The sequence below is a fragment of the Sceloporus undulatus genome, chromosome 4, assembly GCF_019175285.1.
Source record: "Sceloporus undulatus isolate JIND9_A2432 ecotype Alabama chromosome 4, SceUnd_v1.1, whole genome shotgun sequence".
Taxonomy (NCBI): Eukaryota; Metazoa; Chordata; class Lepidosauria; order Squamata; family Phrynosomatidae; genus Sceloporus; species Sceloporus undulatus.
This window is the reverse complement of record NC_056525.1, coordinates 223511459-223534480: the sequence shown is the minus strand read 5'-3', so window position 1 is coordinate 223534480 and position 23022 is coordinate 223511459. Positions and strand designations below refer to the sequence as shown.

Genomic DNA, 23022 nt, shown 5'->3' with positions numbered 1-23022 from the left:
TTAGTCTTCTCTACACCAAGATGAACATGAACCCAGCTCCTTCAACCTTTCCTCATATATTTTATTCTCCATACCTATTATTATCCTTGTTGCCCTTCCCTGAACCTACTCCAGCTTGTCTATATTCTTCTTAAAACAAAGTGCAACATCTACTTTTATTATTTTACTTTGACAATTAGCAAACGACTGTTGAGTAAAAGTTTTTTTTCCAGACCTTAGATGCAAGCATTTTTAAAATTTGAATAATATATGGTTTAATGTCACTTATGCTGCAGCAAGTTATGCATAAATAGAAGTAAATGATAATCATAATAACTAACAAGGCAAATTTATTGAAAATCCTTGTAGGTTTTTTTTAAAGAATATCCTATCTTGGGGTTTAATTTGCCAAAAAAGTTGTTTTTATCTATCAAACCATCAATTTCTGAGAATCCTGGAATCTATATTTGTAGAAAAAATAGTTCAATATGTTTTCAATCTCATTTCCTTTATTGTTTAGGTTAAATAAACTGGTGGTTTTCACTGTTTTTGTTTTTACTACAGCTTTGATCATGTCTGATGGTAATAATAATAATAATTTATTTGTATCCCACCCAATCACAGGGAATCTGGGTGGCTAACAGCAGTGGGGAAAATACAATACAAAAATTACAGTAAGATACAAAATAATCCGTTCCCAATCCCCTGACCAACACTTAGCAAACAAAATCCGTAAACAAATACAATAACAATCAAACAAAGAAAATAAAAACATTACAATTTAATGAAATTCATAATTAACCCCATTTCCCAGTCCCTTAACACAGGTTCAAATTGCTAAAAAAAAAATAAAGAATTATAACAATAAAGTTCACAAAGCAAAATACTTAACAATTAACAGAGTAAAAACAAGTGAAAAGAAAAAAATCCCCACTCTCAACCCCCCATCTCAATCCTAAAATACAATATAAACTATAGAAAAGAGAAAGAAAGAAAAAGGGGGGGAGGCATGAGTGGAGCCCAGGTGGAAGGAAGGCAGCAAACACTCACGCACTGGCAGATGGTGATGCCTTGCTGACATAGCCTGAAGGAGCTGTAGCCCAAAAGATCTGACTCCAAGTTGTACCTCTGCTACAGGGAAAGCACCTATCAGTGTACCAAGTTCTAATCAATGTACAGTGCAAAACTGGTACAGATGAGACCTTTTTTTCAAGATTAAAACCTCATTGCTGCATGACAATGAAGGAGAAGCAGGTATTCAGTACTCCCTGCAAAAACAATTTACAGCTTTTAGAAAGGGGTCTGGTACAGAGAAGATTTAACTGGAACTGGAAACTCCCAAGAAGATCAGTTTTCAAATGTGGTATCCATTTGTCTCAAGACAGAATCCATTCAAAGAATCCTTCTTCCACCACATGCAAAATGAATACAAATGGGTCAGGATACCTACACTCTTACACTACAAGTATCACAGTCTGGTTTCACCATCTAAAATATCCTGTATTAATCTTGGAAATGTTCACTCTCTTTCTGATCTGGCAACTAAGAAGCTTGCCTCAGCAACCTAATTTCCAAGATTAAAACACATATTTTAGAAAAATCAGGCTCAGACCCAAAATTAAGTCCATCTTGGAAGAAATTCAAGAAATCCTAAAGAAAGCCAAGACATTATAAACACATCAATATTTTTTCACATTTCCTTATTGATACAATTAGTTGAATTTCTGCAAAACCTGTTTTAGTATGCTCTGTTATAGGATTCTGGAGTTTCAGGTAAAATTCCTGCATCCAGGAAATTTGTGATGCCAAAGATGTTGCTCAATAAACCTAGGATTCAGTCTTATACCACGTAGACTATCTGTCCACCTAACCTAGTAAAGAATGGTTGGCAAAAACTCCAAAGAGCATAAACTATGGAGTCAATCACAATCTACAGGTGGATTGAACTTGCAGTTTCAGATTTGTTCTAGACAAAGGTTTGCTTCTAGATTCTCAAGGTGTGGCTGTGGTTAGAAGAATATTTTGACAGTTAAAGTCAATTAAGCAGGCAGCACCCCTTCCTCACAGGTTTTGGGATATGATAGGGATTGAGTCACTGTTCTCCATGATTTAATAACCTCTTGGATTGATTAATGCATTAAAGTGGGGCAACACCTAAAGACAGTCCAGAAATATTAGTGAATTTTATTTCTTACTCCATGACTATGGTGGATTAGAAAAAGGAAATTGATGTTTGCTCACTTTCAGTGGCTGCCTGTGTGTTTCTGAACCCAGTCTGAGATGCAGCTGGGGATATATGAAGGTGACATATGATGACTTTCCCTGCTGCCCAAGACTATAATCTATATGAATCCCCTTAGACTAATCTTTGGCAACCTTTTTTGACTTGTGGATCTCTTTTTAGAATCAGTTTCTATGGTGGACCCCTAAGAGGCCTACCCTATGTCTTGCAAGCTAATGGTGTTTAGAAGTAGTGTTACTTTTTGTTTCTTATTCTTTAATTTCATTCAATTCTTATTTCTTTCATTTTTCTGGAGCAGCCACTGAGCACCTGGGAAATGTACCTAAGGTCTCCTCAGAGCACAGATTGGGAACTGCTGCCCTTAGAGCATGAGATCATCAAGCAACACATGGATCTAGATTTCTGTTTCTGAGAAATTAGGTCTGGTGATAAAATGAAGCAATCAGCAGTGACTCAATTGACCTGGACTCAAGTCACTTCGATGGCATGACTGGGACTTGACTCAGCAATAAATGACACACTGGCTTGATTTGACTTGATTTGACTTCGGACTTGTATATTTTTAACAACCAACTTGCTGGCATCATTCATTTCGAGCAGCATGCAAGACCTGCTTCCAGAGCATGGGGCACATGTCTTGGAGGGGAGCAGCAAATGCATTAGAAGGCTCCTCTGAGGGGCAGCAAAGACAAGCTTCTGAGCAGACCTCAAGCCCCACTTCCAACCCACTGCCTAACATATCTGCTGTTCCCCTTCAAGAAATGCACCCCACTTCCTTTTGGGGGGGAGTGTTAAAGTTAGCTCCCAAACTTGAGACTTGACTTGAAAGTATCTTACAAAGACTTGAAACTTGACTAGAGACTTAAAGGTAGCGACTTGAGACTTGGAGCAAAAGACTTGACTACATCACTGGAAATCAGCTATGGAATGGCTACTCATTTTACTGACCTACGAAAGGATAGAAGGTTGAATAGACCTTGGAGCCTCCTCTAGGATCGAACTTACAACGTTGTGGCTGCAGTAGTGGCATTTAAACACTGCACCACCAGGGTTCCTTGTGTAATAAAATGAATAGTTGAGAAGAGTTGAATAAGAACTGCATGCTAGCCAGATTGCATGTGAACAATTATTAGTGATTATCTGTGATTTAGCTTTCTTCCTGAACTATAATGCATTAATTAGTTAACATAAAGATCAATACAATTTGAGAGAAATAGGCTATCAGATCCTACACTGTAATGTGTGAATAATCTCATTTTGTTTCAAGTTAATTCTCTCTTCTCCAAGGACTATTTATGAAGTCCTATCTTATGAAATCCTACCTTATGCAGTCTCACCTTTTCCTTCCAAAATAATCTGCCCTAAATCTTTTTGTACCACAACCCTAGTGTGTAAAACATTAGTCCAGAGCAAGTATTCTGTTACAGAACTTCAGTTCACAGTAGAGCAGTACCTGTTATTTGCTATTGCAATGAGGGGAAGACAGGTTATACTTTGAAGTCCCACTTGTAAGACAAGATAATAAGCAGAGAAATCATGTGAGAAGTAGCACCATAGCTTACAAGATCAGTTGAAAACAAGATAAAAACCTAAGACTGAGAAAAACAGCACAAGATAATATTCTTCCACCTCTTCATTTTCCCCTGGCTTGAAAAACATGGGCCAAAACGTGTGGCTTCCAGAAGCTTCAGGGGCATGGCATGCAGACAATGCATGCCCCTGGATCAGTCAGAAGGTGTTCTGTGGCTGCCTATGGCAGCTTGAAGCCAGCCAGAAAAGAAGAGGTGAAAAGCGCTTCTTGCTGATGGCCTGTTGAGAACCACAGCAGCAGCTGGCTTCAGGACCAAGGTGTCCAGTCACTGTGGTCCCAGGACAATCAGGGGCCAACCCTGCCGGTCTACTTCACCCCTCTGTCATCCTTATATGCCTTCCAAAGCCACATAGTCTTTTCCACATAAGCATATTTCTTCACCAGTATTCCCTATCAAGGGTTGAATCTGTCAATTTTAGTTTCGTTTCACTTATTTTTCCAACATTCAGGCTTTTATTATTGTATTCCCCATCCACATGTGATTTTAATGTATTCACACAAAAACCATATGCATCTCCCTGTTCAAACCCCAATATACAGTCAGCACACCATATCCACAGATTCTGCACCCACAGATTCAACCATCTAGAACTTGAAAATATACATTTTTTAAATTCCAAAAACCAACCTTGATTTTTCCATTTTATATAAGGGACACCAGTTTACTACACCATTGTATATAATGCAACTTTATATATAGCATCTACAGATTTTGGTATTCACAGGGGGTACTGGAACTAAACCCCAGAGGATATCAATGGCCCACTGAACACACACAAAAATTCTATATATATATGAACAAAAATTTTTGAATATATGCTTTCTGGAGGCAGTTTTCCCCAGTATGATTTTAATATTATTTTCATTAATAAAAGTATATCTGTACACAATTTCCCCTACTATGCATATGTGCAAATATTTCAAATGGAGAACTGTTTCAAAATTTCAAAAAATTGTAAACAGTATCTCAGTTTCCATATTTATTTAGGATGTGAGCATAAGGTAAGCATAAGGTTTTCCCCCATACCTACTATCAACATCTTCACCATGCTCTCTCTTTGTAGTTTTCTGTTTAAATTGATATTTTATGGCTATCTCTTTAAAACATGTTGAGAAACAGCCAAAACCTATAATTTTTCTACTAGTGTATCGAAAAATATTGTTTGGTGTGGGTTTTTGCATTTTTTCATAGATGGGGGGAAAATGTGTAGCCTAAGATGTCATAGACCTGGTCTACTTCCTCAGCTGCTTATGCTACAACTTCTTTTGCACAGTTAGTTTCAAAGGTGCTACAAGAGCCTTTTTCATACTTATATACCAGACTAACACAGCTATGGTCCAAAACACACTGCAGAAATAATCCAGTTTGATATCGCTTTAACTGCCCTGGCTGGCTCAGTTCTAGGGAATCCTGGGAATTATAGTTTATTGTGGCACCAGAGCACTCTGACAAAGAAGGCTGAATGTGTCACAAAACTACAGTTCCCAGAATTCCCTAACACTGAGCGAGAATAGTTAAAGCAGTCTCAAACTTATTTCTGCAGTGGGTTTTGGACTTATGTCTCAGGATAGATATAGATATAATTGGTTTGTTATGAACTATAACAAGCGGATATTTTCTAGCAACTGCAGCAAACAAAGCTACTTTTTCAAAAACATATACTCCTATGTGAATTCTCCTTCACTCATTTATAAGGACAAGAAGTAAAGTAATCGGTATATTTATATGTACTATTTTTGATACCCTTCTCAGAATCTACAGTAATCATTCTATAAATCTACATAAAACACTTACAGAATGAAAAAAATCCATGACTCAATCTGTCAAAGTAGCACTGAATTCCTCAGAAAGCTGGAATGAAATGTCTTGCAATGTTCCCTAAAAAATCAGCAAATTGGTGCACTTACTATTTCATCAGGAACTGTATTCCAGATTTTAAGAGCCACTGCCAAAAATGATCTACACCATCCTACAGTTGTTCCCATTTACCTTGCTGAGCAAAGAATAGTTTGAATCTCTAACAGGTGAAATTAAGAAACTGTTCACATGTGGGCAGGCAAGCCGTAATTGTCACACAGGTATGACTTTACAGGAGAAAGTCAGTACTGTGAATTGGACACAGAAATCAGTGTAGCTTCCCTCCACAAAAGTGTTCATATTCTCAACTGCTTGCTTTTATGAGGATGTTCAGATGAAACATTGTGCAATAGCTGAAGTTTCTAACCCATCTGCAAGGAAAAGCACACAAAAATTACATAACAACAGTTGGCCCTTTATGTTTCATATATTATGGCCAAATGTGATAATCCATCCCACAGTAAGACTGGCTGGAATTTTCTATGATGTCTTTCCAGAAAATCATAACTATCTTTAGTGCCATATCTTTCAGCCGAGTTAAATTTCCAGCCTGCATATCATCCACCTTGATCAAAAAGCATACGATAAATTAACAAATAAAATGATGTTAGTAGGATCTTTGATTTTCATGGTGGACTTTATATGGCAGTTGAATCGCCTCTTGGAAAATAAAGCTGAAGATGAGCAGAAGTTCACATCATTTCATGGACGTTTTTAAGCAGTTCTGCAGACATACTTTAAAGGAAATGAAATGCTACTGCCATCAATATTCTCCCTATAGCAAGATATGGGTCTTCAGGACCTCCAGATAATGTTTTATCATGAACCCAAGTCCTCACACTTTCTATTGTGCAACAGAAAATGAGACAAAAGCACAGGCTACATCCTAAGAGTCAGATTTATACTGGTCTCTTCCTGGCAGATATCTAGAATGATCCCCTGAGAGAGAGGATGGGTCCTTCATAGAAGCATCATCTGCCCAATCTCACAGAAGTATCAGGGTACAAAATCAGACCTGGACACTTGGCAATCTAAGCAGCTCACACAGGAAAGGTACCCAAGGGTTGCCATGTTAGATATGTACAGTAGTAAGGTACAGTAACATTCAAAATCCGTCTATTTGTCTTGCTTTTTAATTATTATTATTATTTCCTGAAGTATCCACATGGACAGAAGGAGGAGGGGCCTGCTTGCATGAATATATCTCCGAAATCACCTGAAATGAGAACAGCTGCATCTTGACAAAATGCAGCCTTGTGACTAACATTGACAATTTTTTTCTCCTATATTATTTTTTAAATTTTTCTCTGATGAAGAAGCCAATGCAGCTTTGAAAGCTTCAGATATGCATTTTGTGCATTTTGGTTGGCATAAAGGTATCACTGTTTTGTGGATTTTGGGTGTTTTTTGACAGGAAAGGTGCGACACTGGTGTCCAAGCTACAGGTCTTGTCAGCATACATAAAACTTAAATTGGTTTTAACTCCCTGCTGAGACAAAATTCTACTGTTGTCCTAGTAGAAGAGAATTCCAATCAATAGGATACACTTCAAGCTATCCAAGCTCTTTTTTTCTTCTGCCTTGACCTTGCCTGCTGTGTCTTGACCAGATTATATCTGCTTAACCTGACCTTGCCTACCATGACCTGATGCTTTTTGCCAGTTGGGACTTTACCTGCTTTGATCTCACAGATGATACCAGATTCCCCTATGAGATTGAAGCAGTTACAGAACAAGACTTTGTTGTATGTCAAAAAACATTACCCTAACAACTGCTCAGTCTGGCCAAAACTGATGAGAGTTATTAGAGTCCAACACCATCTGGTGGGCCATACATTATCCACCTCTGATAAAAACTCTATTTCTTCCTATTAGGAATAAATGTCATCTAGAAAGAGATGTCCAGTAAAAAATGCATATGATACATGTCTATCAAATCATTAACATGTGAGATGTTGCACTGTTTTTTCATACTTCTAAAATTAGGGGATACCTAAATAAAATTTCTCTTCAGGCAGTCCAAAATTTTAAATATTCATAAGATCCACAACTAAAATTTGAAAACCAAGTAAAAGAAAAAAAACAGAAATAATAACTTCTGTTACATGGATTTTAAAAAATGGTAGTGACCCCCTTTGGTAACCAAAGCTTAAAAATCTGGAAAACCACCTATTTTTCTGAAATGTTCCAGGATCTCTGTAATATTGATGCAGTTCCATGTTTTATGACTTTGTTCAGGTACAACTGTCATTGCATCAACTTTAGATCCAGTTCATATGTGACTCCTGGATATTATACATGATGGGGAAATGTGAATTCTTATGTAATTACCATACCTACACGATCACACTTAAAGCATCTGAATTCACACAGAGTTCACAAAATCCTACCTACCCTATTCAGGGACAAATTATTTATTTAAGAAGTTTTATACCCTTTGCTAAATTGGCTAAATCTAATGTAGATACGCTGAAATAAATAGGATATTAACAACAACTAACTAAAGTCCAACTGATTTCAATGATCTACTCTAGGCAGGAATAACATCAGATTTAGTCCAGTGTAAACGCAATGCTCATGGAAACTGTAGATGTTGTGGAAGTATAGCAGTATTCACATTTTCCCACTATATCTATAGGACAACATACATGAACTTGACTGGTAATTGTCAGAATACTGGCCAAGAGGAACTACTGATTTTATTAAAAGTTTCTTGGATTTTCTCATTAGGCTTACATTTCAACAGAATAAAAGTGTATCAACCAACTACTGTAATTGAAACATAAGGTTAATAAGGTTAATAGCAATATTCACTTCTCATATATTCAATACACAGGATATATTTAAACTAGAGAGCCATCTCAACAACCACATAATCATCTTGGACTACCATGGTACATTCTCGTGGAGTTCTCTCCACAGGGACAGGCTTCACCTAGGGCCTTCATAGGACACAACCTGGCAAAAGCAGGTGCTTCTAGCAAAACTCTGCAAAATGTCCATTCCACATGTCATCGACTTGCAGCAAATCCCAGCAGGAATGTATGCTGACCTTATCAAGATGAACTCCTGTTGATTTAACTCTGCACCACTTCTCTCTGTTTCTTCAAAAGAAGCACAGCAGGAGGAGGAGAGAATGCAGTGAGTTGGGGAATATACACACATACATATCTAAATCTACACTTCTCAGAGGAGGAAGAAAGAAAAAGTCATTGAGGTGACAGATGCTAATGACACTACTAAACACTCTTCTGGTAACCGCTCCAATACCACAGTGACAGGCTCATTAGACAATCTGGACAAAATAGAAATGGTATGAGGGGAAAAACAGTGTGTTTCTATTCATCAATGTTTATTATTGTACAAAGTTACTTCCTATATTTTAATGTTTATCATAAGTTCTGTTAAGGGCTCTACAAGTGTCAGCTCCATTTTCAGATTAAGTTACTTCATGTACAAACATATCTTAATTTCAGTGATGTTTTGTCAGTAAAAAAGATACCTGAGCTAGCCATATGACCATTTCTATATTTCTATAAGAAACCAAACCAAAAAAAAAGACATTCCTCTTTGTAAATGGAAACTATTGAGACTATTAAGAAGAAAACTCAAATTATTTTTACAGTTACTGCTACTAAGAAAAAGAAAAGCCCCCTTTGCATTGAATTCTGGCTATAGGAAAAACATGGGGAGTTTCTAACAATGAATTCAACCACTGGAGGTATCTTTGAATTTTGAGAGGGAGGCAAGGAAGGGAGACGGGGAGAGAGAGAAAGAAGGGCCTTTAAAACACACACACACACACACACATTTAAGAACTGGGTTGCCAAACAATTGTCATGTGTGACTGGGTAGCACTGTACCAGTGTCATGTTAAGGAGGTTGCAACAGTACAGTACAGGAAAATGTGTAAAAATTGCTAGGGATCACTATTCTCACCTGCAGCTCTACAGTGACATCATGCAAAACTGTTACTCTACACAAAAATGGACAATGCTGAGAAACAGCATAACAAGGACCATGAATATGAATAATACGATTAACACAGTCTCTATTTTTTTTTGAGCTACCACTGAGCCATCTGTAACATAGAACACATACACACAACTATTTTGTAGTAAAGCGTGTGGATGAGATTGCCACTAACACAGAGCAAAGCATGATGGATACTCTACGTGCCTCACACTTGCTGCTCCAGCTGCATCAATGCATGCCATTCTGTGTACTGTTTCATCTACATCCAAAAATCACATGACAGTCTAACTTTTCAGCCCTCTTCAAACTTAACTGAGAGAAAATCCCACTGAAGTCAGTGAGGCATACTTCTGAGTACTAGACATGTATAGGACTGCACTGTAGGAGCACATGTAAAAATCTCATTAGAAAACATACACTGACAAGTGTGCTTGTCTTATTCCACACCAGCTTAAAAATGCAAAGAACCCACATTTAATCCATTCATAACATATTATAAATAGTATTTTAAAGGGTAGTTTCTTCCTATTTCTCCCATTCAGCCACTCTGAGGAGGTCTGAGGGTCAAAGACATGTAAATGCATAGGTTTTTCTTAACTGTTCTAGTGCAATATCATTCTATTTTACAACCCTATGCATTTTTCTCTTCTCTAATTTTAGACAAAATCTATCACAGAAAGGCTTGCTTGCCTTCAAATATTTTTCACTTGCAGATATTTTTGCTCAAATACTTTTTGTGTAACTTTTCTACAAACTATGCCATTTCTTTATAATTAATTCAATTTCATCACCATATTGTTTTTTTAAAGCCTATACTCCAAATGTTATGTTATGTTAAATATAAAAGAAGCAGAATTGAAGCTAGCAACTAGGAAAGGTGCAAAATGTTTGTAACTGTTGAGATTTTTGTTTAGTTACTGGCAATTCACTGCTTGCCAGCATGTTTTGAAAGCAGTCATGTATATTATTAATCTGCTAGATTTATGGCTATGTTATTTTCAATATATATTTTAAGATACATTTAAATGGAACACAAGTGTCTGCTCAAAGTGTAAAATATTTACAATTATTAGTCAGAAACAGAGTGGCAGAGACATTTTCATTTTTATTTGCTGTTAATGTAAGAGACACTGGCTGTCTTTAAACCACAAAGCTCAATTTATTATTCTCATTAAGCTTAAGAAAAATGTAAAAGCTTTCAGCATCTATCTTCTTTGTAAAGAAATAAAAATTACCTGAAAATAATACTTTATTTCTACACTCTTATGATGCTAATGATACACTGATTTCAACACTAACCATCTACTAATTCCAGGAGCCAAGAGCAGCTTCCAGCTGCAGATTTCAAATCAGCAGTTCAACAAGACAATAGGTTAACGACAGGATGATTGCCCAGTAATTTTGACTGGGTATTTTTAGCAGTATTTAAACTCTGAAGCATTTATTTGCACTCTTGTGACAAAATGCTACCCTGTGTCTCTTTCTCAAAATTAAAACACAGCAGTATGACTTACAGCAGTGCTGTAATAACTTTTTCATAAAGCAGTGAACAATAATTTAGAGGTCAGTTTGCCCATTACATAAGAAAAAGGGGAGGTTTTTTTTACATGTGGCTACATGAGAATGAAGAAACTCCAAAAAGTCCAAAGATTATCATGGGTCCAAATTGCAAATCAACAAGCAAGTCATGGTTCTTGGAATTGACCAAAGAGATATATATATACAGAGAGAGAGAGAGAGATTTCTTTTCTCTATATGTGTGTGTGTGTGTGTGTGTGTGTGTAGGTCAAGTTTATTCTACATAAGACAAACCAGGCTTTTGAATAAAACCATAAAACAATCCAATACCATGTGAAAACATAACTAAATGGGACAGTTAAATTGGTGTGTTTCAGTCTGTGTATCAATTTAACTGTCCCTTTTTAATTATGTTTTAATATGATATTGGATTGTTTTATGATTTTATTCAAAAGCCTGGTTGGTTAATGTAGAATAAACTTGAACTTGAACTATATATATATGAATGCGCATGTTTGTGTGTGACTACATACATACACACACATGCAAAGACATGTAGATATCTTGGAGCTATTTCTTCACAATGTGGTACAATCACAAATACCATCTCTTGAAGTAACCCAAGTACCACTATCTTCAAATGTGGTCCCATCCCCAAAGGAAAGTTCCCCTCTCCAGCCAGACCAGGAAACTGGTCAACCACCTCAAACTCCCTATTTGTTTGGAAAGGAGGGAAGGAATCCAGAGAGAGAAACAGGGATTCTCCTGACATCCCTGACCACAGGGACGTTCAAGCCAGAGCCACTTTGCACAGGAGGAAAAGACAGTAGGTTCACAGACAGGCAAACGAAAAGTGCTCAGGACCTGAGCAGCTGTGTCAATAAAACCCTGCCTGGACAGCTCCCTGGTGCTGAAGTCGTTTCAAGGAAAGAAGGCTCTGGGCTGGCTGCTATTGTGGCTTTCCTTGAAACGACTTCAGCACCAGGGAGCTGTCCAGGCAGGGTTTTATTGACACAGCTGCTCAGGTCCTGAGCACATTTCCTTTGCCTGTCTGTGAACCTACTGTCTTTTCCTCCTGTGCAAAGTGGCTCTGGCTTGAACAGCCCTGTGGTTAGGGATGTCAGGAGAATCCCTATCTCTCTCTGTATATATATATATGTGTGTGTGTGTGTGTGTGTGTGTGTGTACACTGTAATATACATTAGCCAACCAGGCTTTTGAATCCAACCATAAAACAACCCAATACCTTATTAAAACACAATTAAAATGGGGCAGTTAGATTGGTTTGTGTGTGTGTGTGTGTGTGTGTGTAGATAGATAGATAGATAGATAGATAGATAGATAGATAGAGTTCAAGTTTATTCGACATTAGCCAACCAGGCTTTTGACTCCCACCATAAAACAACCCAATATCATATTAAAACACTACTAAAATGAGACAGTAATACTAGTGTATGTGTTTGTCCACAGTTCAAGCTCAGGTTTATTCTACATTAGCCAACCAGGCTTTCAAACCTAGCCATAAAATAACCCAACACCGTATCAAAACACAATTAAAAAAGGAGGATGTTAAAATTGGCTGTTGGCATCCTGGCAAAAAAAAAAACCCAAACACCTAGCAGCCCTTGTCTGCCTCTGCACCTGTGGGCATCCCTCCACACCTTCATTCCCTGCCCAAAATAATAGTAATAATAATAATAAAACAGACCAGAGGGCTCCCCTTTATTGCTGGGGGAAAATGGCGTCTCTGTGTTGCAAGCCCACCCCAAACCAGACAGTTGCAAGGCCTGGGCACACAGAGACACACAAAACAGTCCCACCATAGTCTCTGAGAGAGGGAGAGAAGAAGAAGAAGAAGAAGAGAAAGGCAGGGAGAGACTTGCAATGGGGGAGCCAAATAACACCCTATTTATCCCCAGTTGCAGCTGCAAGCATCCTCAGCCCCTTTCTGCTTGAGAGAGAGAGGGAGCACCTGTGCGGCCATTTTGGGTGCCTGGCCCCAGTCCAGAGCAGAGGGAGGGCTCCTTCCCTTCCAGGAGGAGGAAGAGGAGGCAGCAGCAGCCTAGGCCTCCACAGCAGCCCCCAAAAGGAGTGTCTCCCCCATCATCCCCAGACACACACACACACACACACCAACACAGAGAGAGCAAGGCAGCTAAGGAGAGAGAGCAGCCCCTTACTTGAGCACGGATTGCTCCTTCTCTTCCTCCTTCTTCTGGCGGTCCATGACGGCCTGGATGATCTTCCTCTCTTCCTCCGTGAGGTGGCTGAGGTCTGGCAGCTCCGAAGGAGGAGGAGGAGGAGGAGGAGGGGGCTGGGGAGCAGGGCCACCCCGGGCCCCGATGGGGGCAGACATTTTGTGGGGCAGAGGGAGCTTCAGCCACAAAGAGAGGGCTTGGGAAAGGATGGCACCCAGAAGAGGAGGAGGGCCAGCGATTGGGCGAAACACATACAAACCAATGCCCCCTTTTTCTTTAAAGAGATAAAATAAAGCCTATCTCCAGCCCAATTCCAATGAATGCCTCGCTGTCTCCAGTGAAGAAGGGGAAAAGCTTCCTCTCTTTCGGTTGTTTGTTGTTCTCCCCAAGGAAACAAAAACACACAAACACCTCGGGGGTTTTTAGGGGGGGATAAAATGGAGAAGGAGAGACCCGCTTTTTGTGAGAGAGAGAGAGACAGCTAAGGAAAGGGAGGAGGAGGAGGAGGAGGAGGAAGAGGCAAATGGAGGGTGCAATGGCGTCGGGGTGGCTAATGGGCTTTTGGGGAAAGAGAGGCGGAAGGAGTGCCCCGGGGCTCACTGCCTCCGAGGCCCCGAAGGAAGCCCCGCTTGGAGCCCTGGCGAAGGGGGGAAAGGGTTGGGAGGAGCGGAGTGGAGGCGGCCGGGAAGGAGCCCCCTTGTCGTCGCTGTCGGAGGCGATGGCGATGTCCTGAGGCGCGGAGAGCAGCCCCGGAGGCGAGGAGGGCCTGGGTCTGGCGGCTCAGGGCGGACCATTATCCCCAGCCGGTGTCCATGGAGGGAGAGCGGGAGGAGGAGGGCAGGGTCGGCCCCAGGGGCTCCCTCCGCCGGCTTCGGGTCCTCCCTCCGAGACCAGCAGGGCCGCTTGAGCGAGGCCTCCTGCTCCTGCTCCTGGCTGCCTCTGCCGCCTCCTGGCCCTCCCAGGCCTGGGCCTGCTGTGGAGGAGGCCGCCTGCGGTTCCCTCCGGGGCTGGGCTGCTGTCGGCGAGCCCCTTAAGCCATGGCATGGCGGAGGAAGGGCGCCGTCACGGGGAGAAGGAGAAGGAGGAGAAGGGAGCCCCCCCTCCTCCGCCTCCTCTCCATCTTCCTCCCTCGCAGAACAGGAGCAAGGCCTCGCCTCCTCCTCCTCCTCCTTCTCCCAAACCAATGGCGCGGAGGAGGGAGGGGGCTGTTAAAGGGAAATGGCGTCCCAGTCCCTCACGCCGGGCTCAAAGAGACAGACAGACAGACAGGAGGCCAGCCTCCTCCTCGCCCTCGTAGTGGGGAGAGAAAGAGGCCTCTGAGGGGAAGGAGGAGCAGGGGCGCCGGTGGGCTTCCTCCCATACATTTCTATTACATTTGTTTATTTATTTAAACTGGGGGGGGGTCTTTGTGAGGAGAAAGGGAAACGGAAGAGGAGGAGGAGATGGGGGGGGCAGAGCCCCGCGAGGCCCACAGAGGCCTGCCTAGAGTTAGTCACCCTCTGAGGCAACTCAGGGCCTCACCCCCTCAGTCACCCCTCCTCCTCCTCTGCTGCACTCCTATAGAGGTGTTAGTCGTGTCCTTGGTACTAATGGCACTCAGTGCCATCCCTAGGGTTAGTGTCGCCCAGTGTGGTAACTCACAATGTCACCCTCAGCTGCCCCATAGGCCTCCAGCAACACTACACCATACACAACCCTTAGTCGTGTTTTTGGTACTAATGGCACTCAGGGGCATCCCTAGTAATAGTGTCACCCAGTGAGGTAACTCATGGTGTCACTCCATTCACCCCCTCAGTATCTTCCTCCTACACCGCACTCATATAGATTCATTAGTCGTGTTTTTGTACTAATGTTACTGAGTGGTGTCCCTAGGGTTAGTGACACCCTCTGTGGTAACTCATGGCGTCACCCCCACACCATTGACCTCCTCGTATACTACACCAAACAGAATCCTTACTCGTCTTTTTAGTACTAATGTCACTCAGTGGCATCCCTAAAGTTAGTGTCATCCAGTGTGGTAACTCATGGTGTCACCCTCCATTGACCTCTTCTCATACTGCACTCATATAGATCTGTTAGCCATGTTTTTGGTACTAATGTTTCTCAGTGGGGTCCTTAGGGTTGCTGTCAAACACAGACACCCATACCACACCATACAGAATCCTTATTTGGTATTTGAGACTAAATGACATAAAGAAGTTGGCAGCATGAGCTTTCATAGACTTCAATGTACTTCCTCAGATGCACTGCACCTCTGTGGTAACTCATGGTGTGTCCCCCCCCCCCGCATTGACCTTCTCCCATTTCCCACCATACAGAATCCTTAGTCATGTTTTTGCACTAATGTTACTCATAAATCACAATTCCCATCTATCACTGAATGTAAAGCTAATATCTGACATAAACAAATAGCAAAATTAAAATTATGTCTTCAAATTACAATATCATGCACAGAACCTAACTGTTTTTACATATAGGTAGTGAAGCTTTGGTTAAAATGTGATTTTTTAAAATAAATCTTTAAAAAGAATTTTTAAATGTTGAATTTTTTTTAAAAAAAAATTCAAATTTTAGTTTTAAAAAATGTTGTGTCCTCTCCTTTCTCCTCCCCCTGACCCTCACACCACTCACATCATCTCTTCAGCATTTTAAAGAAAGACAGGCAAATGCCACAGACTGTTTCTGCCAAAATACAGATGTGTGAGAAGCAATGGTGTCACCCCCCCCTTAAGGTGTGACGTGGTGTAGTGCGCAACCCCCAGTGATACCACTGGGACCCCAGAGATGGACCCCAGCACCAAGGACACACTTCCTGAGCAACAAAGATTCATGAATGAGACCAGAACGCCCAGAGTGATTGATGCCCAAAGAGGTTGAGAGACCTACATGAGTAAGGAATGGGTTAAAATGGGGTTCTATGTGTTATATAATCCATCAGACCTCAGAGGGGTGTAATATTAATCTTTGCACAGGAGCAAAAAAGAGGATGTCAAGAAAAGTGAAAGTGTTGTAAAGTCTGCAAAGAACATGGTATTTTGCTTGGCTTTAATTACGCTGATCCTGCTAACCGGCCTAAATATTGTGGTGATAATTTGTGACAATATATCATGTGTCATGCCCAGCCTGGAAGATGGCTTGGAGGACTCAGAGGATGAGCTAGAGCCTCTGGGATCCGAATCTATAATGGAGGAGCCAGAGCCCCAGGGGCTTGAACCTGTAATGGAGGAGCCAGAGGCTGGCCCTAGTTCTGCTGGAGCAGAGTCTATGGCCCCTCCAGAGGTTCAGCAGTCAAGTTTGCCTGGTGCCGAGGCTGTGGACATGGAGGAGGATCTGGGCAGTGTGCCTACCTTCAATGAGCGTCGAGCAGAAAGAGAGGGCCTTCGAAGATCTCGGAGGCTTTATCAGAAGCGTCTTCGTAATCAGGCACAGCTGAAGGCCAGCTCCTTGCCTTTTTAAGCACCTGGAGCATGTGTGGTTCTTTGCCAGTGGATATCTGACTCTTTTAGGGGAAAGACTCTGTCTCTGGCTCCTTGGCTTCTTGTCTTGACTACCCGGAAACCTTGACCTTGGACTGCTTCATCGATCTGCCTATCTGTTACCCTGAACCTCGGACCGTCTGACAATTCTTTTGGTAATCCCTTTTGGTAAAGCTACTGCAACTCTCTAGGACTGTGTAGCTTACACTGACTTTGCTGTGCTGGGAGGGGGTTGTTTGTTTGAGAACTAGCTGCCTTATCAGCCCTTTGGCTACTTTCCCGGACATCATGCAACAGGTTGTACTACAGAAGGTTGTATCACATGATTTTCCCAAAGACTCAAAACGCAGAAGATTTTCTCCAATGCACTACAAGAAGAGACTAGCAAATGGTGAAGACATGGGTTTGTTACCCATGCTGCTTGATATAAATTTTGGAATCAATGATAACCCTTAATGACCCCTGGATGAACTCTAGCAGCCTGTCCACCATTACTGGCAAAGCAAGAGGACATGTACACCTCCCCTAAGGGAGCACCCATATTAACATCTCAGAGGGTCCGGGGAAGTTGCATGAAGGGATTATCTCAAGGCTGGGAAGAGTAAAAGGATTGCCTTCCCTGAAGCTATCAACCTCCTCCTCGAACCTATTGTCCGAGTGGCATAAGCCCTTTATACTATCTAAAGCAGACATCCAAGTGAAAAGAAAATCTTTAGAACACCTTTGTTTCGACCAAGCCAGCCTCTTTGCCTCAGGCCAGATTTGGCCTATAAAAAGTCCCCACTTTGGCTGCTCAGCACGCCATTTTCAAGGTCTACTCACTCCACGTCAGTCAGACCTCTGTTTTGGTAGCCGGCATTTCTGCTCACTCCCAGGTTGCGGAGCAGGCTTGTCTCACTGTCCAGCACCCCATTCACTCCCCGGAGGGAATCTACATTCTGGTAAGCATCTCCATTAGTAACGCCTGAAATCTGTTCCCATTTTCCAACCCTAATTTTCCTGAGTCCTGAGTGTGTGTGTGAGTGTATGCGCAACGCATGTGTTTTCCCCCTGTTTCAATAAATTAGACATCTAGTTATTAATATCCGTCTCAGCTTTATTTATTGGGATCCCCTGGTCTACTCCGTATACATATCGGGAGGGCGATTTCGGTGGGCTCTTGTAGCCAGCCCCTCTTGCAATATTTGAGCTAATAACAATAATAATAAAATTCCCCTACGGACCCTTGGCTACAGATTGTCAATGGTTGATAAATTCTATCTCAAAATCTGTGTTTTTTGTGTTTTGTTGTGGCTCAGGGGGAAAAGGTTCAGAAGACTAGAAGAACACGAGCAATTTAGAAAACTATCAGACCTGGAAAGAACTTGAATTGTGCGTCTAAAGGAAAAACAATTCATGGTATTAACCAGTAGAAAATTAAGCAAGAAGATTTGGCTACAAATCTTGAAACGCTTGATTGCTTTGGTCAGAGTTCTTGGCATGCAAAACTTGGCATTCTGTGGTACAACCGGAAAGTTGTGCAGTGCTAGCAAATAATTAAAAAAATAATAATAGCCCTTTTCCATCCTATCATGAATGAACACTTGCGCAGAGTTAAAGATTAAGAAACAATGATTCACTACCTAAGAAGATATCCAAAATGAGCTATTACATCTAGCAGGTGTAATAAAGCAGAAAATTTTAGCACATGCAAGCTCAGCCACATGCTGCTCAATTATTCTGGGCTGCACACCAGATGTTAGTCATACTGAACAAATGACAAAGATTGTATGTTATGTTGATGTGATCAAACCATCAGAAAATGAGATGTCTGAGTTTGAGGTAAGTGATCATTTCTTGGGATTTGTTCCACTTAAGGAATGTCTTTATGACAGAAATTCTTGAAAAACTGTATGGCCAAAGATATGATCATAGGAGTAATATGAAAGACGAAGAAAATGACATACAAAAGAGTGTCCTGGCAATAAACCTATGTGCCTTTTTTGTGCTCTGCAATTCACACTATAAACGCTGTAGTCAATGATGCTGCTAAGTGTTGCCTGGTAGCAACTGGTTTATTTAGTTTGACTCAACAGATCTATAATTTTTTCTCTACATTGACTCAGCATTGTCAAATTCTAACTATCCATATGTCAGACATAAGCATAACTGTTAAGCTATTGACTGAAACAATATGAGAGAGACAGATTGACGGTTTGAAAACACTTGAGATATTACCTTAGTAGTACATATCATGCTTTCATAGAGATCTTTGATGATACAAGCCTAAAAGGTTTATATGGAAATACTTCTTGAACTGAACTAAGGTCACTGCTGATGCAGTTTGTAAGTTCAGGTTTGTGGTATCCCTTTTTATATGTTACAACATCCTTTTTGAAACCCATCTTACAATGTAGCTACATAGGAACCAGTATGATGTAGTGGTTTGAGCACTGGACTGTGACTCTGAAGACCAGGTTCAGATTTCTGCTCAACCATAGAAACCCACTGCACAAACTTGGGCAAGTCACATTCTCTCAACCTCAAATGAAGGCAAAGACAAAAACCTTCTGGACAACTCTTACCAAAACAAAAAAACAAAGCAAAACCCTGTAATAGGGTAGCCATAAGTTGGAACTGACTTGAAGACATGCAACAAAAACAGCAAACAAACCAATTGCAACTAATCAAGAATTACTTTGTGGGCTGCAGGTGAAATTAGGGTTTTCAGCAAGTTTTGATAGATGCTACTGAACTTGCAAAGGAGTTAGAAATACTACCAAATTGAGACAGAACATGTTAGAAAAAGGAGAAAGAAATGGCAGTTTGAGTATGAGGCCCATGAAAAGGCACAAGAGCCCAAGCAGAAGTAGGCGTCTTCTATGCTGATTTAGACATGGCCATACAATCTGTTGGAGAGAAATTCCAATAGCTGTTATGCTATAATTCTTTGCTTGACATCCTATATATTATATATAGTATCAACAAAAAATCTAGTGAAGATTTACTTAAGGCCTGCAAGAATCTACAAAACACACAGAAAACATTGATGCCCAACAGAAACAAAGATACTAATACTGAATTTATAGCAATATCTCACTGATTTCCAAAGCCTATGCTTCCACAAGGAGCATTTTTCTTCATACTACAATGAAAATGCCTGGATAACTTACATTTTAACATCACAACTTCACATTTTAACTTCACAAGATTATTTTTAAAAATGTGTGCTACAACAATTCCTTTTGTATTTGAGAAAGATAATGAAAGATTGTTATATTATCTATTCTAGTAGTTTGAAATAATTTAAGCATTTTGAAGCTTTGTGCTTTTCATTTTTCTACATCTGTTTTTTAAATTTTTAATGTACTGGGTTATGGAAAACTGTACCCTTGGCTATGTACAAGTACTGCTCACAATTTCTGAATAATCTTGAGGCCAAACAATATTCTTTGTTTTCTTTAACACGCATCCTGATGATGAGTTCTGGAGAACTCTAAATTGTGTACACTCCTATGTTATAACTTTATGTAGAGCAAAACATTAAAATCTATGTACATCCTGCCGGTTACCCAAATGAGTCCCAGTACAGTTTGTAATTCAAGGAAGTCACAGCCTTGTGTTTGCAGGATGTCAGTAAGAGGGGGTCTCTCATTCATGGTATTGCCATAACTGGAAGCTTATTTGACAGCAATGAAAGAACAACAATTCATGATAAAATAGAGACAGTCGTGCAAAATGAAAATATCAGCATCAATGACAATAATAATAAAAGCTAAAGGAAGCAGAACCATAGAAATAACAGAGTAGATGCCAGGTATCACTGGTAGTCTAATATGAGGGGACTTCCTAATGTATTGTAGTCTTTTCCGTTTATCCATTGCCAACTCCCTTCTGGAAGGGGTGCATATATTCCAGAGTGGATAATGAAGAAAGATGCATGCTTAACATTTTCTCTACTGTGATTCATCCCTCTCTTTCCCTCACTAGCTGTCTATATCCCAATCAGCTACCAATGATAGCTGGTACATCCAGAAATAATAATTATTATTTCTAATAATAATTAGAAGTCCATGAATCATAGAATCACAGACTTTGAAAAGGGCCCATAGGCCATTGTGTGCAACCCCTCTGCTCAATGCAGGAAATCCAGCAAGAACATCCCTAGCAGGTAGCTAGCCAGCCTCTTACTGAAGATATCCACAGAAGGAGACTCCACCGCCTCTCTAGGTAATTGGTTCCATTATTGAACATCTCTTCCTGTCAAGAGGTTCCTTAAAAAAAAACCCAAACCCTCCTGTAACTTGTTCGTTGTTAACTGTTGTCAGGTCAACTTTGACTTATGGTAACCCTATGAATGTGAGACTTCGAAGTCTCCCTATCATCAACAGCCCTGCTCAGGTTTTGCAGACTGAGGGCCGTGGCTTCCTTGGTTGAGTCTGTCCATCATAATGTGGTCTTCCTCTTTTCCTACTGCCTTCTACCCTAACAAGCATTATTATCTTTTCTAGTGAGTGATATTTTTTCATATGGCCAAAGTACAACAGTCTCAGTTTAATCCTCTTGGCTTCGGGGTAGAGTTCAGGCTTGATTTCCTCTAGGACCCATTTATTTGTCTGTTTTTAGCCATCCACAGTATCGTATCCCGGGGTACCACTGTATTTCAAAGTCTTCATAGTCTGCTTCAAAGTTCTGTAAATCATATGTGGCCATTCCTTTTGTTTTCTTAATGTTCTGTTGTAAACCTGGCTTTGCACTTTCTTCCTTGATTTTCTTCATTAATTATTTCAAATTTTTGCTACTGGAATGGTGTCATTTGCATATCTTAAATTGTTTATGTTCCTTCTCCATGTCTTTGGATTGTCTCCTCATAGGGTTTTCTTGGTAAAGACATTGAAAAGTTTGCCATGCCTCCTTCTGTACAGTACTGTTATTGTCTCTGAGATATCCTCCACCAATATCACCCAAGGCCATTGTGGCCCCAAGACTGCTTCTTGACCCCCAACATCAATTGCTTTTCTTGGCAAAAGAAAGACATACTGCTTCTGACATTCCCCAGCAGCTGTGATTCACCTTTTAAATGGGCTTCATTTAATTCAAGTAAAAATGTGTTCTTATTAAACTGGTGGCCTAGGCTACTGCCACACTGAAGAATTAATGCGGTTTGATACCATTTTAACCGTTATGGCTCCATCCTATAGAATTTTGAGATTTGTAGTTTGTTATGGCACCAGAGCTCTTGAAAGCTAAATATCTCACAAAACTACAGACCCCAGAATTCCATGGCATTGAGCCAAAGCAGTTAAGGCAGTGTCAAACTACTTTAATTCTAGCCCTAGATTCCAAGCCTATCCATTTTGAAAAGTTACTGCCTCTGTGTGGAGATTGTGTGGAGATTTGGTCTTTTGAATCCATATCAAAGACTGTCTTAAGTGAGAAAAAAGTAATTATCAAGGAAATTACAAATCAGATAGAGAAAAACTAGAACTGCTGCCCTACTGCAACATGATGAGCTCTTTTGCACTATACACTAGTAGCACTGTGATTCCACCTTAACTGCTATGGCTATATCATATGGAGCCTGGGATTTGTAGTTTTGTGAAGCACTAGACTTCTCTGACAGAAAATTCTAAGCATCTTCCACAGGATGAAATCATGGCCATTAAAGTGAATTCACAGTGATGCAACTGTGAAAAATTGTTGAAAAAGATGGACAAGCAGAGGTTAAGTTATCCCTGAGAATATCAATTTTACAGAAAAGGAAGCAATAGATTAGATAAGATGAGGAAATTCACTGAGAACCCATATCTACCCATGTCTAACTAGCCTGACACTAGCCTATGCTGGCACATTTTGTTTATGCAAGCACTGTTGCATTATTCACCACTTCCAACAGTAATATTATTTGTGGAGGGTAACAAACCAAACACTTTGAATGACTCTGTGGTTTCTTATGTGAGCTATGGGGGTAGGGGAGGAATTGATGGGAAAAGGAAAGAAAGTAAGGTGGTGATATCATTGAGTGAACCAGAAAAGAGTGGCGGACCCCTTCATAGGTTAGAAAGAAACAGCAAGTAGAACTTTGCTATCAAAAGAGGGGTTAGAGCCCCATCTCCTCACTGTTCATAAATTAAAGTACAGTTAAAAGTTGAAAATTCCTTATAAATTATTCTAGGTATTTCTTTCATCTTGCTGCTGATTTAATTTT

At 40.5% G+C, this 23022-nt stretch overlaps 1 protein-coding gene across 4 annotated transcripts in view; it reads right to left on the bottom strand.

The window, feature by feature from the left end:
- Positions 1–14496, bottom strand: part of RIMS2 (regulating synaptic membrane exocytosis 2) — a 464483-nt gene extending 449987 nt beyond the window's left edge. For all 4 annotated transcript variants that reach the window (XM_042462971.1, XM_042462968.1, XM_042462972.1 and 1 more), the window contains exon 1: positions 13342–14496. In XM_042462971.1, coding sequence (XP_042318905.1) covers positions 13342–13517 — 176 coding nt within the window. In that variant the 5' untranslated portion in view covers positions 13518–14496. The remainder of the gene's footprint in view (positions 1–13341) is intronic.
- Positions 14497–23022: the final 8526 nt, after the last annotated feature.